This window comes from Strigops habroptila, chromosome 2, assembly GCF_004027225.2.
Source record: "Strigops habroptila isolate Jane chromosome 2, bStrHab1.2.pri, whole genome shotgun sequence".
NCBI classification, from domain to species: domain Eukaryota; kingdom Metazoa; phylum Chordata; class Aves; order Psittaciformes; family Psittacidae; genus Strigops; species Strigops habroptila.
The window spans coordinates 21,332,237-21,347,657 of record NC_044278.2 but is presented as its reverse complement, the minus strand read 5'-3'; the positions used below and the strand labels follow the sequence as shown (position 1 = coordinate 21,347,657).

Below are 15,421 nucleotides of genomic sequence, written 5' to 3'. Positions count from 1 at the left end.
AAGATTATCAGCGCTTAAGACTGCAACCCAGCAAGTGAGAGTGAAGGATGTATCTGCTGGCAACTACTAGGACAGACAGAGGTGCCAATGGATTCCAGGAATTTGGCTGGGAAAGCAAGCAGCTATCCTGTGCATTGCTGAATTGTGCCTGTTGAACAAAATGGTCAAGACCCCGAGGTTATCCGCTGACATGCCTCCTGGGTACAACACTGGATTCAGACAGAAAGGGTTTCCTAAGCTCTCTGACTTCCCCCACGTCTATGTGGCCCAAGCCCAATCCTCCTTTGGTGGAGGGAGCTATTGGATCCCAGATGCATTTGTGCTGGTGACAGTCTCCAGTGTGGTAACCTGGAAGATGGCAAGTAGCACCCACATGCCTGCTTCCTGTGCGTTCAGAAACCTCCACCCCTACAAACCTTACCATCCACTTCAGCATGATGGTGGTCTCGTTGATGGCATCCGTGAAGGTGATGTATGGCCCAGCCACAGGGCGCTCGTAGACTCGGTTGCTGTACCCAGACACCACGTACGGCCGAGACGCTGCACTGGGCTCACTCTCTCCCAGGATGTTCAGTGCCCGGACACGGAACTTATAGGATGTGCCTACAGGGAAAAATGGGAAATAAAAGTATTGCAGAGATTGGATTCTTCCAAGACTTCCACTATAAGCACAGGCCTGACTGTGGAGAGGGGCTACACCTTCTCCAAAAGGCAGAGGGCCTGCAGAGAGGTTTTGATCAAAGTACAAGCACTGAAAGGCTAGATTTCAGCCACGTGCTAGATGGAGCCTGCTACTATTTGCCTTCCCCAATTCTTGTCTGGATGGTCTAGAGGTCAGGTAGCAGTTCTGGAAAGTGTGTGTGTGGATTGAGATGTCCTGACCCAAAAGCAGGTATGGGAAAGCGTCCTTCCTCTACTACACAGAAATTAAGTACATAAACATCAGTTAAAAACCCAAAGCCTAAATAATTTTTTACCCAAACATGATTTTACTGGTCTTTAATTTGGGGTAGATGTGTTGCCCTTTTAAACTGTCCAGCTCAGTGATGCTGTCTTTTCTCACATGAAGTGCAATGGGAATTGTGTACCCATCTGTCTTGCCTGTGGCTAAGGAAAGTTCTGTCCTGTCTAGTAAATGGCAAAACCAAATGCCTTTAGTAACTATATCCTGTAATACAGAAATGCATAAGCCTCCCTGAGGGAGGTCAAATCTATGCTGGTCTTTGCAGCTGGAGAAATTGGAGAAGCATCTGCAGCTTTTCCCCATGCATGTAAGGTTGGAGCTGGGGAGGCTTTGTTTTGCTTGCACATGCCAGGGCTAAGCACGACATGACAGATGGCTAACCATCCCACAGGGACTGCACAGCTTCCTGCAGACCTCCAGGAAGCAGGGAGGAGAACACCTGCCTACCTTTCTCCAAGCCTGGGATTTCCACAGAGAGGCGAGAGGGAGGAATGTCACTGGTGGCCAGGACCCAGTCTCCCAACTTCTTCAGTTTCTTGTATTCCACACGGAAAGACTGGATGGGGAACCCACCATTCCCACGGGGGATCCACGTCACGTACACGGATGTCTCTGATGCCATGGAGATGGTTGGACGGTCTGGTGCCTCTGGAGCTGCAAGGGGCACAGACGGACATCAGGACAGGAAACATATGTCTCTTGCCCTGTCTGGAGGATCCTGTAGCTTAGAAGTATGTGGGTGAAGGTCTACCTGCATTGCACCCACCCACATGCTCTGAAGTCCTGCCTGCTCTCTTCTGTCTCTTCATTAGAGCTGGCACCCCCAAATCCTCACTCCTCTCACTTTGTGCCCTGCAAACATCTTTTACTTCTGCTTGCATCTTGCTCCATTTCCACTCCCAACTCAAGTAGGATTTGAGGTGTGTACACCCATTGTGGGAGGGAGAGCAGTGAGAGATGCAGATGCAGAGCTGGAGATGGAGCAAAAAGCCTGGCTGATGTGGGAGCAGTGAACAGGGAGAGACTGACAGTGGGGACAGATGTGTGCAGGAGATGAAAACAGGAGAGACTGAGAAGACCAGCTGAGGAGGAAATAGGGAAAAGTTCTGAACTACTGACATGAAATTTGATAGGAAAACAGTCAAAAGTTGGGAGGGAAAGAGATGAAAGGAGCTGTGGGGATGAAAGAAAAGGCAACACATGAATGAGTGTGGGTAGTTGAAGGAGGGGACTTCACAAGAAAGGCTCAGGATTGAAGGACAGAATTTCACAGAAAGGATAGTGGCTCTGGTGAATAACAGTAATGGCAGATGCAAGATGGGAAAAACAATGAACTGGATTAACCAGTAAGGAGCTGATGTTTCTCCAGCACAGCAAAATACCCTGCACCACTAGAATGGGCACAACTGCCCCTTGTCAGGGCTTGGCTGAGAGAGCAGGATGCCAGGGCCTGCAGGGAGTTGGTTCCCTTCCTGCCTCACATTCCCCCAGCACTTGCTGCTGCACGGCAGCTTGCGGGTCCTGTGCCCCACACATTCACAGGGCTTTCTGAACCCACCACCTGGAACCCAGCACGAGACAGAGCTTCTGACAAATCCTTACATTAGTGGGGGGGACAGGCAGTGGGATCAGCCTGCTCCTCCAAGACAGACTGCCTGTCAATACAGTAGCAGGGGTGTCTGAGAAGGACCCTTCCTTGTCAAGAGCTGGAGACCCAGCGGAGACTTCAACCCCGGCATGGCCTGGCCACTACCACCCGCAAGAGATCCAGCACCCCCACCTCCCTCCTTGCCCAGCTGAGGGAGGGCCTTACGGGACAGACGGCTGTTGTCAGACTGGTTACTGCTCTGAGTGCTTGTGCCTGGGTCATCCCTCTGGATTTGCTGCTCTTTGCTGGCGACAATTTCTGGTTTTGGGCGCCGGCCTGTGCAGAAGGGAGAGGTGGCATCAGTGACATGGAGACGTGGATCAGAGTTAACTTTTGCTGTGATGAGCAAAGAAAATATTCCCAGCCACGATGCTGAGGTAAGTACTCCTAGACTCCAACAGTCTTAGGGGTTCAAAGCACTCAACCTGCAGGCAGGAACTAAAGCTAAAGGGGCAGGTTTGTTAATCTGTTAATAGGTTCCCCTCATACTTCATTTTCTAAAACTTTTAATTGGTTTTCTTGACATGCTGCTAGATTTCTACCTGAGAAGGTAGTAATTAGCACAAGATGGGGACCTGAAGGGAGATGTGAGCAAGCCCACCGCCATGGAGAAGGTTGCTACAAAGGGAATGCCATTCCCCACACCTCCTGGAGACATGAAAAGCAGCCAGGGGACAGGGGGACTTAGTGTAGACATTTGGAACATCCTTTTAGTGGCAAAGACAGCTCTGCACCAAGCAGACTCCGTGGGAAGGCCTGGAGTTCCCTTCAGTGCAGGACAAGCTGTTAAGGACAGATTAGAGAAACACCTGGCAGGAACAACCCCCACGGGCTGATCCTGTCTCCAGACAGAGGATGGATTAAATGACCTCCTGACATCCCCACCAGACCTATTTTCTATGGTTCTGCAGGTGTCCAACTGAGACACCGAGGGAGAAAGTGACTTATTCCAACCCAGGCAGAGGGGAAACCTGATTTTCCCTATCCTGTTTCACTCCCACCCTCCGCATTCCCCTCTGACAGAGTCGCTCTAAGCTGAGGACAGATGGGTTTCCAGAGCAGAAACAGCCCCTTTGTGCTAAGCCTGGTGCCTCAGGGCTGGGCGGGGACTTCCTGGAGGGGCCCTGCCCTGAACTCGGAGCAGAACGCCCAGGGAACAGTTCGACCATTACCAGTCCGGAAGGTCACCATGGCCGTCTGTCCCTCGCCGGCACAGTTGTGAGCAGCCATCTCCACCTCGTAGAGGCTGCCAGGGTCCAGCCTGGTGAGGGTCAGGCGGTGCTGCGAGGCTGGGACGTCCCTCACTGCCCAGCTGTCCGAGGCGTTGGTGACCTGCTGAGAGACCAAGACGGGCGTTGCAAAGCTGGGGCAGGCTGGGCTTCCTGCCTGCACCGAGCTCAGGAGATTTCAGGGCAGGTTGTGTACCAACCAGGGCTGCCTTCCCTGCAATCAAATGAGGGAGAAGAGAATGCTCAGGGGGACCTTACTGCTCTCTACAACTACCTGAAGGGAGGATGGAGAGAGGAGGTGGCTGGTCTCTTCTCCCAAGTAACAAGTGATAGGACAAGAGGGAACAGCCTCAAGCTGCACCAGGGCAGGTTTAAACTGGGTATTAGGAAAAAGTTCTTCACAGGGAGGGTGCTCAGGCATTGGAACAGGCTGCCCAGGGAAGTGGTGGAGTCACCGTCCCTGCAAGTGTTCAAAAACTGTGTAGATGAGGCCCTCAGTGACATGGTTTAGTGGTGGACTTGGCAGTCCTGGTTGGACTTAATGATCTTAAAGATCTTTTCCAACCTAGCTGATTCTATGAGCTGAGCACAGGTTTCTGCAGGAAAACAGCCATGTATGGTTGTGGCCCCCAGAAAGGCTTGGAAGCACAGTTTGTTTTTCGGTGATGCCCAATGCCCTGTGAGGAGGGGGAGGGAAGGTGGGACCTTCCTCCTCCTCCCCAGCTGCAAGGATAATATTTTTGCAGGCCGACAGGCAGGACACTGAAGTGACCCGGTGCCGAGGGGAGCATTAGCAATGCAGGCGACGCAACAGAACGGAAATGCCAAGACTCTGCCCTATCATTCATCTTCTCCAAGCGTTTGACACTGACTGATTAATGCCTGCCTCGTTTTATTTTTATTCCTGAGCCTGTGGAGCTGTGAGGCCAGGGAGGGGAGCCCTGGACACTGCTAATGCCCAGGAAAGAGAAAGACACATTCTTAACAAACAAAGGTAAGGGCTGCGTGGCATCTGAGTGCCTGCGGGCTGCTGAGGCTTCAGGGGCAGCGTAAGAGCAGGGGAAAAGATACATCCGCAGGTATTTTCCAGAGGAGCAGCAGACCCTTGCCCAGTACAAATGTAAGCCTCCTGTCAGTAGGTTTTACTTCCCTATAACCGTCTTTCACACAAAGCGCCTTTTCTTTTGTTGCTGAATTGATTCCTTCCCTCTCTGCATACATGTTTTTCCAGTTGGAGATGTCAAAACCAGATCATTATATAAGTTGATCCTAAGGATCTCTGATAGAAAGAGACTCTTTCTAAATAAGTTTAAGGGGTTATTGGGACTAATTCCTTTCCACACAATCCTTAAGCATGCCAAGAAAGAGTCTCCAGCTGAGAATTTGGACTACACTGAAAACATACTACTGCAAACTGCAATGACCCACGGTGACCTCCGCTGCCCTATAGCCCCTTCCAGGTGAAAACAAATAAAATATGGACAAACTCCAGGCTGCCAGTGAAGATCGCACGCAGAATTGGTAGTTACATGATACAGCGTTGGGGGACAAATCTCTTCTTGGCAGACAACCAGAGCCAATAATCTGGTGAGGCATTTGGCATCTTCTGGGTTTTATTTAAGCTTGCTCTATTGTCTTCTTGTGTTGGCATCTTCTGCCTTTGTTTTAAAGGGTTCTTTAAAGACATAGTTAGCTGAAACCCTCAGCTTGGGTTTTATTTAGAAAGAAATCAAGCATGTGTAAGAATTATAACAGTCTCCTCTCATACCTATATATTTTCACAAAAATCAAACAATTCCAGGAAAATAGACACATATATTCACATGTAATTGAAAACGGTGCCTTGCAGTGGCTGGGAATCTAAACCATGCCAAATCTGGAATGTACTCAAACCCCAGAGCAAAACCTGGGGTTTTGCTGCCTTTGAAGGGGTAACTCCCTGCCTACCCAAAGGAAATACAAGCAACAAACAGATAAATTCAAGCTACTTTTTCCCAGCTTATCCCAGCAAATTGGGAAGAGATTGTCTACACCTCAAACGCAGGATTTTTACCTCAACAATGCTTTGCTATTTAGAGAAACTGCTGGGCTACAGCTCTGCCCACATTCTGCCCATGATGCTGAAAAGCACCACAGAGGGCAGGAGCCCTTGGGCTCAGGCAGGGCTTGGCAGTGCACTGTGTGCTCATGCGGTGCCACCAGCCAAGAGGCACTCAACACTGCACTGCCTTTCAGCTTCCCGAATAAAGCTGGTGCTTCAGGAGCTTCCCAAAGGATTTAGCATGGTTATGATGCCTTTCTGCTGGCTCCTCAGTCACTGAGCATGGGTGCTTCAGCGCTGCTGAGCAGGGCAGGTATGTGCAGCAGAGAGGCACTGCAGAGCAGAGTGTCCTGCAGCCCAAGCCTTGCAAGGTAGAGGTGTCCCCATGGCTTGTGACAAAAGCATCACAGAGCAAGTCACTGCACAATCTACCCTCAGGACTTCCTACTTGTGTAAGCACACCGCTGGGAATTGGAAGTGGAAGCTCTTCAAACTGGAAATACATGTGTGTGCATATGCCCCCTGCATACATAGGCAGATGGGCACCATCATGGGCTCTTCTTGGACAGTTTGACAAACCTCCTCTTGCAGCCTGTACCTCAACAGGCTGAGGCTGCAGCTGAGGAGGTCCCACCAACCAGTGTCACCAGTGAGCAATGGGTGCCCCTGCCCCAATGCACCTGCTCATGAGGTGTGAAAACCTGCAGTGAGGCCAGCAGCCCGGTGGGGAATGGTGCAGAGGAAAGATGGGAGCAGGGAGAAACAACGATACCTTGCGATGCTTCACCACATAATAGAGGATGGGGGCTCTGCTGTCAGGCCGGGGTCTCCACACCAGATCGTAGCTGTCTGTCTTGGATGTCCGTGGAGAGCTGAGGATGATGGGGGCCTCAGCTGGAGACACCGTTTCCCTGTTGGCTGCACACTGTGGAGATGCCGTCAGCGGGGTTGTCCCAGTCTTTGGCAGTCCAGCTTTATCCAGGGGCAGCTTTAAGGCACTGTCCCTGGAAGCCGGGGTTGGAGGCTGAGCTGAGCCCAGCTGAGCATCTCGCCCAGGGTTGAGTGTAGCTCCTGAAAGACAAGGTGTCGAGGTATAGTAAATGCCCAGCCCAGTCTGCGGTGAAGGCAGAGCTATGAGCCCCTTGAGCCTCTCAGAAGGCTGGTGCTATACACCCACTGCAGCACAGGCCCCAAGTGGTGCTGCCTGGTGAGCCACTCAAAAAGGTGTTGGCAACAATCTCTCTTTCTCTTGCTATAAACCTAATACACCTCACTGGGGCCTCTCCAAGAACAGGCCTTGGCCACATGAGGCTTCCTCCCTCTCTGAAGCCCCTGGATAAGTTCAGCAGGATCCAAGGAATCAGGTGGTACCTCTTTTACCCCAAGTGAATCCAACCACATCAGTGGTTATGCTCTTGCCCAGTGCAAGCTCAGAGCCAGAGCTGAGTAAACCATGGGGTAAGGCACTACACCCAGATGTCCTGTGTCTCTCATGCAGAGATAGCTCAAGTATGCACATATGGCTCTGCTCTTAGAAGCAAAACCGCTTCCATCTGTTCCTACAGGGAGATGTGGAGATCCCAGTGAAAAAAGCACTCGCTGTGCAGGATAAAAGGGAGGGAAGAGCAAGGCGGCTCAAACGCAAGCGGGAGGGTTACACACTAACTTTCTTCTGCTCTTTACCTGCGTGTAAGGCTCTGGAGTGGAACGGTCACCAGCTTGGTGCGAGGGACTTACCCGGCCGGGCTGTCCTCAGCTGCACCATGGCCTGCGCGCTGCCGACCTCGTTCTCCGCCATGCACTGGTATATGCCGTCGTCCTCGGGCCCCACGCTGACCAGGCGCAGCGCCCGGCGCGACAGCCGGAGCCGCGGGCCGCCGGACAGGGGCACGGCGTTGCGCAGCCACACGACCGAGGGCTGCGGGTTCCCTCGCACCTCGCACGTGAACTTGGCGCTCTGGCCCCAGGGGATGATCTGCTGGGACAGCTCCATGGTGACCTCTGGGGGTTCTGCGCAGGGGAAAAACACTGCTGAGTGCCATGTGGCAGAGAGCAGGGGCGAGGGCAGAATGACGGATCCTTACCCCACCCCCAAATCCCACTCCTTTCGTGGGGGCCCACAGGCATCCGCTTCATTGCGCCTCCCCTTCAGCATCTATGTGAATTGCAAGGAGAGGTGGCCCAAAGCCATCTGCCCCTCTCAGATGCTAGCAGCCACCTACAAGCCCCATTTTTCTGAGCTGAAGTGCTACTCTGCAAAGACTGTGCTTGTGCCAGAACAGCATGCCAGCATCTGGGTGAAATGCAATCCAGTAAAACTTGGGTTTAGCCTCCCTAATGCTTGTGAGAAAGGGAAGGATGCATGCTAGAAATATCTATGGTGTAGTATCCCTTACATTTCTCATCCCATAGACAGCTTCTCTATAGAACAGAACAGAAAGCAATACACTCTGATGTCTTCCCTATGCTGATGTCAAACACATCTAAGAAGCAGCCAGTCCTCCACAAGAAAGTGTTAGAGGAAACCCAGTGCTACAAATGACAAAAGAAGAGCTTCTGCTGAAGGAAGAGGAAGGGAGCATCCACCATCTCCAGCCCTTGGTGGGAGCCAGAAAGGAAGAACTATCACCCTCAAGGAAGAATATGACACATCTCCTAGAAAGTGGAACCACAAGCAGGGGTTTGCTTTACATGGTGGTTTGTCCAGTGACAGGAAGAGTACAGCAGCATTAGTATTTTCCCCTGAAAGCAGTGGAGAAGGTCCAAGCCCTTCCTGAAACAAGGGCCAGAGCAGCACTCACCAAACACCTGCACATTGTAGAAGATGAATGCAGCTCCAGTCTCCCCAACCCCATTGTCAGCCGTGCAGCTGTAGGTGCCCGAGTCCTCCTCACTCGTGGGGTCAATCAGGAGGTTGCTGAGCAGGAAGCGTGTCTTGTTGTACGCGGAGACGCTGGAGCCGTCTTTGGCCCAGGTGACTCGCGGCGGGGGGATCCCGCTGGCCACACACTCCAGGATGAGGCTCTGGCCCTTGGTGACAATGATGGTCTGAGCTTCAGGGGGGTAGATTATCCGGGCTGCCTCCGCTGTGGAGCCTGGTGGGGAGAGGAGGAGGAAGGAGGTGGGTGGGAAGGAAGGTGGCCGGAGGGAAAGCACCCTGTGCAGAGTGCAGGTAGGGGTACAGGGCTAGCCCATTGCTCCCCTGCACTGGGGTGGATAAACGGCAACACAAGCTGAAAGGGACATTCCTTAAGGAATGCGCGCACACAGCAAATGGCTGGAAGGCTAATGGCCTTTGCTCGCCATCACCAAGAACAAATCCTGAGAAGGTACAGCAATCCCTGGGTTGCACACATACCCCACGAGCCTTGGGGCCTTCTGCTGCTGGGAAGTTTTCCCAGTAACTGATAATGCCAGTTCACAGAGAAAACCAGCTGCGATAGCACTGGTGTGTGCTCCCAGGGCTGGAAGCACTATGGAGAAGATGTGCAGAGAAGGGAGAGCAGCTTACGTCTCACACGGAGCCTCTCACTGGAGACAGAGGTTTTCACCTCCTGTGTCACAGGGTTGTAGGCAGCACATTTGTAAGTCCCCTCATCCTCCTGGCTGGCATTGACGATCTGAAGGTTCCCGGATGGCATGATAAGGTAATTGTCTGTAGAGAGAGAAGGGGAAGTGGTCACAAGATATGCTTCTACCCAGAATATCAGGGAGAGCAATGGTACGATGATGGAAGGAACAGAGCCTCATGTGAAGCTAGCTTGTCACAGGTACATGCAGCAGATGAAGTGAAGCTGCAAAATTCAGATCCAAATTAAAGACATTTCACCAAATTCAAACCTGCCTTTATCCAGGCTGGGCTAGAAGAATGCTTCACAGACACATAGAGATGTCCAGTGAAGAGTGACATTGTGCATCACCTAATTCTGCTTCCTTCTGCCTATATGCAGATGCAGCTCCCCAGTCCTGGGGAGCAGGGGTATGAGGGAGACCTGAAAGGGACTCAAACTAACCTGTGCTCAGACCAGCAGCAAAGGGACAATGAGGAGGCAGCAGGCAGAGAGTCCAGGGAGGGGACCCAGCGGGACAGACCCCTTGGCACTCACCTCGGGAGGCCTCAAGCCACTCCTGCTTCACGCTGTAGCGGACCTGGGCCTTGGGGTGACTTTCGGGCAGGTCACAGGCGATCACGGCCGTGTTCCCTTCATCCACCTCGATCACATGCTGGCCGTCAAACTTGAAATCTTTGAGATCTGCAGAGAGCAAATGACAGAGCATCTCAGTGGCTGGCTCAGCATCTCGGTGTCAGCTCATGCTCCTCCCCCTGTGGACCCAGGGCTGTTTCACTGCAGTGCCGGCAGACGACCACTCCGTCCCCGGCATTTAGGGAAACTGGCCTGGTTTCAGAGCTCTACTGTTTTTCTCCTCCTCCTTACTACAAAAAGGGTAACTTAAAAGACAGCTTTTGGAGAAACCTCCTGCTCCACGGCTGAGAAACTGGGTGCGAAAAATCCTGGCCCAAAAGTAAGATAAGAGCCAACTTACTGCAACACTGAAGGGCAGCCGAAAGTGGCCCTTCTGCTGCCTGCTATTTCAGACGCGGCTGCTGTCCTGCCACCAAGAAGCTGACTTTGTAGTGGTAACTCCGGGAGCCCATTCAAGGGTGTGCAGATGCCGGGTGACACACTGGGAGAAGGTGCATGAATGTTGGATGCTCCCAGAGCTGCTCTGAGCTCCTCTGGAGTCTGAGCAACTGGCATCTCTGTTCCAGGCACTCTTGCTCCCAACAAGCATCTCATGGCCGAGGATGGTTAACCACGATGCTTCCGTGTGTGCCCAAGCAGTGCCCACACCCCAGTTCGAAGAACAGGGAATTGCAAGGGAAAGCAGATACTCTACACGGCACAGCTGCCCCTCCTGTGAAAACACCCTGTCCCAGCATGTGTCTCCTGACGAGGCTGTGATGGGGGTTGTTCCCCCGACAGGGCCAATGCAGGCAGCAGGATTGGAAGCACAGGGGTGGGGAGGAAAGGGTGCTTGACTGCTTGTTTTCTTTTCCCTGCTTCTGAAAGCGGGAGCGGTGGACTGTGGTGAAACCCCACAGGGAGCACACCAACCTGGCCTCACCAAGCTTCCTGGTGGTGAAACTGGTCCCCGCTCTCCCTGGGCACAATGGCAAACCTTGCGGCCCAAAATCTGTCTCAGCCAGCCTGTGCTGGGAGGGAGAAACGTTTGTGCCAGGAAGAAAGTCCTGAGCACACATTTTTACAGGGCCGTGCACCAGCCCAGGCGACCACTAGTGACAACTGCACACCCCGCAGCTGGACACGAGTCACGCTGTCACATCAAGGCTCAAGCCAGCGCATCTTCCCTGGGACCCAGCGCTAGCACACGTCCCCCGGGCGGCGTGCGCCAAACCCGGCCGGGACCACACGTCCTTTCAAAACCCCATGCTCAGGCAGCGCGTTACGTCCATCGCCGTGGTACAGCACGGCCACGCGCTGTCAACAGCTCCTTCACCCCTCGAAACCCATCCCAAGACGTGGCACCCGTGACCTCGGGCAGTGTGGAGAGCTGGAGGAGGGGAAGCAGGAGGGCTGGCGGCGGGCGGACGGCAGGCAGCCTCCCTTGGCAGCGATGTGTTTTTGTTCTCTGGGAAATGCAGCAGCGCTCCAAGAGCAAAAAGACAACTCTGGCTCCAAGCTTCTCCCACCCACAGTCATGGAAAAGTGACATGAAATTTCTCAAGCAGACTTTCTGATTAAAGCAAGATCCTTTATGGAGTTTAAATAAAAACCAGCTCTCTTGGCAGGGTGGTGCGAAAGCCTCCCCGAGCACAGCGCGGAGGGGCTGCCGGGCGGCTGCCGGGGGAGCCAGCGTCCCGGGCCCAGATCTGAGCGGAGGGGAGGAGGTTGAAAAGAAAAGGGGAGGTTTTGCAATGTCATAAAAATGATTTGCAGCAAACATGCTTCATGCTGCTGGAATGTCCTGGCACCATTCAATTAAAATAATAATAATAAAAAGAAGGAATACGGGTGAACTTCAGAAATGTGATTAATCCTTTAAGACAAGCTGAGGAGGGGAGCCATGTTTCCACTGGGTACTAAAGCCAGATGAAGGTTAACTCTTCACTTGTGAAAAGCTGGCTCGCGCTCCTCCGACAAGGAAAGTTACTGCTGGGGAGCGGAAGGGTGCTTGCTGGGTCTTTTCTCCTCTTTGCTTTTTGTATTGGATCAAGGAATAAAATAGTAAGAGCCACAGAAATGGAAAGAGGTGGAGAAGAGGCAAGAGAGCCCAAAGTCTGCCTGCCCACATCACGCATATATCTCCGATCAACAAAATATAAACGAGCATTAGGAAAATTAATGTGCGCCTTGGTGGTCTGGATTCATCACAGCTAAATTAAGATTTCAGAGCCAAGGCACAGGCTCCAGCAATGCTGGCAGGGATCTGCACACACACACACGTGCACACACACACAGATCCCAAAGAGAAGAAGGGGCTCAGGAGGAAGAGCAGACCCACAGCCCTGGCGTGGCGCAGCCCACTGGGGAGCACCGTGCTCCTGAAGACAGAAATGATGTGTGACACATGGCTGTGAGTGCTGCAGCCCCACGGGGCAGGGAGCTGGACCCCCAGCGCTTCCTGCCTTCCCCTCCCAGCCTGACTGCGGGGGATGAGGGGTGACGCTGTGGATGGAGGGGGAATGGATGGAGGAAGGGGGCTCCCGGGGTGGCCGCGGGAGCAAGAACTGGGCACTCCTGGAGAAGTGGAGCGAAACCAGCAGGGGAGAGGAGGAAAACATCAGGTGGGCACCGGGACAAACTATTTTCCAATACGCAATTGTACAAGCTTCCTGCCAAATTACTCCCCCAAATTCCTGCTCCCCCACAGTGAACAAGCCTGTTCTATTTGCCAGTGGGTTTTGGCCCCACTCCCAGCTGGTACTGGCGCATACAGCCGTCCATTAACACTGATGGGTCGGCTGGAGCAGGCAAGGGGTGGCTGGGGGCACCCCCATTCCCCCTGTGCATGGGATGAGCCCCCCTTCACACCTCCCATTGCACTTGGTCCCAGCACAGCAAAACAGAGAGCGCTGTGCTAGGCTGGGACAACCAGCTTCCTCCTGGAGCTTCAAATGAGCCACCCCAAGATGTGGGGGGCCACACACACCTCCCCCACCAGGCAAAGCAGTGCAGGGGGGTGAAGGAGAGGGGCAGCACTGGGGGATGCAGTGCTCACCCCTTTGGCTGCCCAGAAGCAGCCGTGCCCCATGTCTAACATGCAATTTGCACCCGGAGCCTAACTCCCGCTGCAGCTGGGAGAAACCACATCCCCTCTCCACTGGCTGGGTTTTCCTTCTCATACGGCGGCGCCTGGCGTGCCAGCCCATGTCCCTGTCCTTAAAAGACACGCTTGACCACAGGGAAGCAGTAAGCCCTCATCCACCAGGCACCGGTGGGAGGTGCTGCGGACAGACAGAGCCGTGCTGGGATAACAGCATGGATTTTTCCCCTTTTCTCTTTTTTGTTGAGAAGGGAGTGCAAGCAGAGGCCACTGCTCGTGTCCATCTGTGCTGCACTCCAAGGCGCGATGGGGTGAGCTGGGGCACAGGGAGGGTCAGCCCTGCGGCTAGCTGTGCCGCTGTCATCGGGGAGGGAAACCAGCTGAATCCCAGGGCTGGGGGCCAAGCACCGAGGCTGGTGAGACAGAAAGGATTAAATGAATGGGACACCATAAATAACTTTGGAGAAGCAGCAGTAGTAAATAAAATGCCAGCCCTCAAGGTGAAAGTCCTCCCTGCTGGGGTGAAAGGTGAGGGAGGGAAGGGAGTGACCCTGAGAATGGGAATGGGCAGGGCCAGGGGTCCCACAGCCCTGGGGCAGTCGCCTTCCACTAAACCCCCCTCGGCTGTCAGTGCAGCCTGGGGCCATGGCTCTCGCTCCCTGCCTGCTCAGCACCACAGCAGCTTGGGCACTGGTGCTGTCGCCAGCAGCTCCCTCCCACCCTGCAGGGACAGGTGCAGCTCCAGGCCCCCAGCTTGCTCATACACCCCAAGCACATCTCTCTCGTGATGCCCCAGCCCCATTCCCCCACAACGCCTCAGGCCCGTCTCACAGCCCTTGTGCCACAGCTCCTCCGGCTCACCAAACACCACCTGTGTTTTCCTTCTCTCCCCTCCTCACGCCACCTCTGCCCCTGGGGCCAGAGCCCCCGTGCCTGCTCAGCAAATGCTTTTCCAACACGCAGCCACCCCCTTCCCTCCCTTCCTCTCGCCTTCCCCTCTGGGGAGCCATCAGAGGAGAGGCCCGGGCAGAGGAAAATGAATGGGGCTGTCTTCAGAAAGCAGCTGCAAACTCCGGGGGGATGCCCAGCCCGACCCGCCGCAGGGTCACTGCCCGTGAGCGCTGTGTGCTGAGGCCCGGCCTCCCAAACCTGCTGCCACAAAGCCAAGGGCTGCCCTTGCCAGCCGTGCTGGCAGAGGCAATGGGGCAACGAGCCTCCCTTGCCCCACAGCATCCCTAGCACACAGGTGCCCTGCATTCCTCTCGTCCCTGGCCACAGAGGTACACTGGAGCAGAGGGAGTTCCTTTGCTGCATCCCTCACCTATGTTTTTGGTTTGTTTATAAATGCAATGTCTGCCCAGCTCAGGTTTGCTGTTGTGCTTCCATACACACAGCTGAACGCCAAGAGCTGCTCTGCCCACTGGCTCTGCTCCAGCCCCGCTCTTCAGCTGCCCCGGGAGCTCCACCAGGGGCTCTCGACCTCCCAGGCCTTTTGCTGTTGCAGGACCAGCCCCCAGCGCCGTGTCTGTGTCCCTGGTGGATTTATCCAGCCCCACCAGAGCCCACTGCAGCCAAACCTCCCATACAGCACCTCCACCCAGGAGAGGGGCTGGAGCAAAGCTTCTGGTGCAACAGCAGCTTTGCTACCTGGAAGCAGGGCAGGGAAAATACCTGTCTCTTCCTTGCAGCTCTTACCCATGTGAAAGCTTAGGGCCTGGCTGGGAAAACCAGGAATACCCCTGCCCCATCCATTCAAGGTATCCCAGATTCCAGGCCACCAAGGGCTGCCTGAGGGCCATGCAGGGCTGATGCTGCGCAGCATGGCCAGGCCAGCAGTGATCCGCAGGTACCCATCTGCACCGCTGTGCCACGGGCTGCCAAGGTTGAATATGGGATCACAGATCATCAGGTCGGCTCCAACTGGACTGAGAAGTGTCCAAGTAAGCGCCTGAAGTGCTGCTCCATTTGTTGCTTCAAGAAATCTTCCCCTTTCTGCGAATCCCTTCTCCCTCCACCCCTTGGCTATACAGCAGCTATTTTATCTCTGCTGGAGGAATTAAAAGCTAGTTTCAACCAGCCCTCAGCCAGGGAGAGCAGAGGTGGACTCGGCACTGCACCACAGATGGGAGAAGGAGGTATCGGTCCCAGGGCTACACTGTGGCTGCCAGCACTGCAGCGATGGTTATCTGCTTGCTGACTGCCAGCAAAGCACAAGGAGGCCCTGAGGGAGCAGGCACCCAGAGCCTGGGGCA

The 15,421-nt window shown here is 54.1% G+C and overlaps 1 protein-coding gene across 2 annotated transcripts in view; it reads right to left on the bottom strand.

The window, feature by feature from the left end:
• BOC (BOC cell adhesion associated, oncogene regulated) overlaps nucleotides 1-15,421 on the bottom strand; it is a 55,634-nt gene that overhangs the window by 5,454 nt on the left and 34,759 nt on the right. Inside the window, exons 4-12 of one of the 2 annotated variants that reach the window (XM_030477332.1) lie at nucleotides 9,989-10,135; nucleotides 9,394-9,537; nucleotides 8,684-8,977; nucleotides 7,620-7,892; nucleotides 6,655-6,953; nucleotides 3,785-3,947; nucleotides 2,778-2,888; nucleotides 1,412-1,618; nucleotides 422-603 (exon numbers count right to left, since the gene is read on the bottom strand). In XM_030477332.1, the coding sequence (XP_030333192.1) occupies nucleotides 422-603; nucleotides 1,412-1,618; nucleotides 2,778-2,888; nucleotides 3,785-3,947; nucleotides 6,655-6,953; nucleotides 7,620-7,892; nucleotides 8,684-8,977; nucleotides 9,394-9,537; nucleotides 9,989-10,135 (1,820 nt within the window). The remainder of the gene's footprint in view (nucleotides 1-421; nucleotides 604-1,411; nucleotides 1,619-2,777; nucleotides 2,889-3,784; nucleotides 3,948-6,654; nucleotides 6,954-7,619; nucleotides 7,893-8,683; nucleotides 8,978-9,393; nucleotides 9,538-9,988; nucleotides 10,136-15,421) is intronic. The other variant, XM_030477333.1, reaches the window with a different exon arrangement.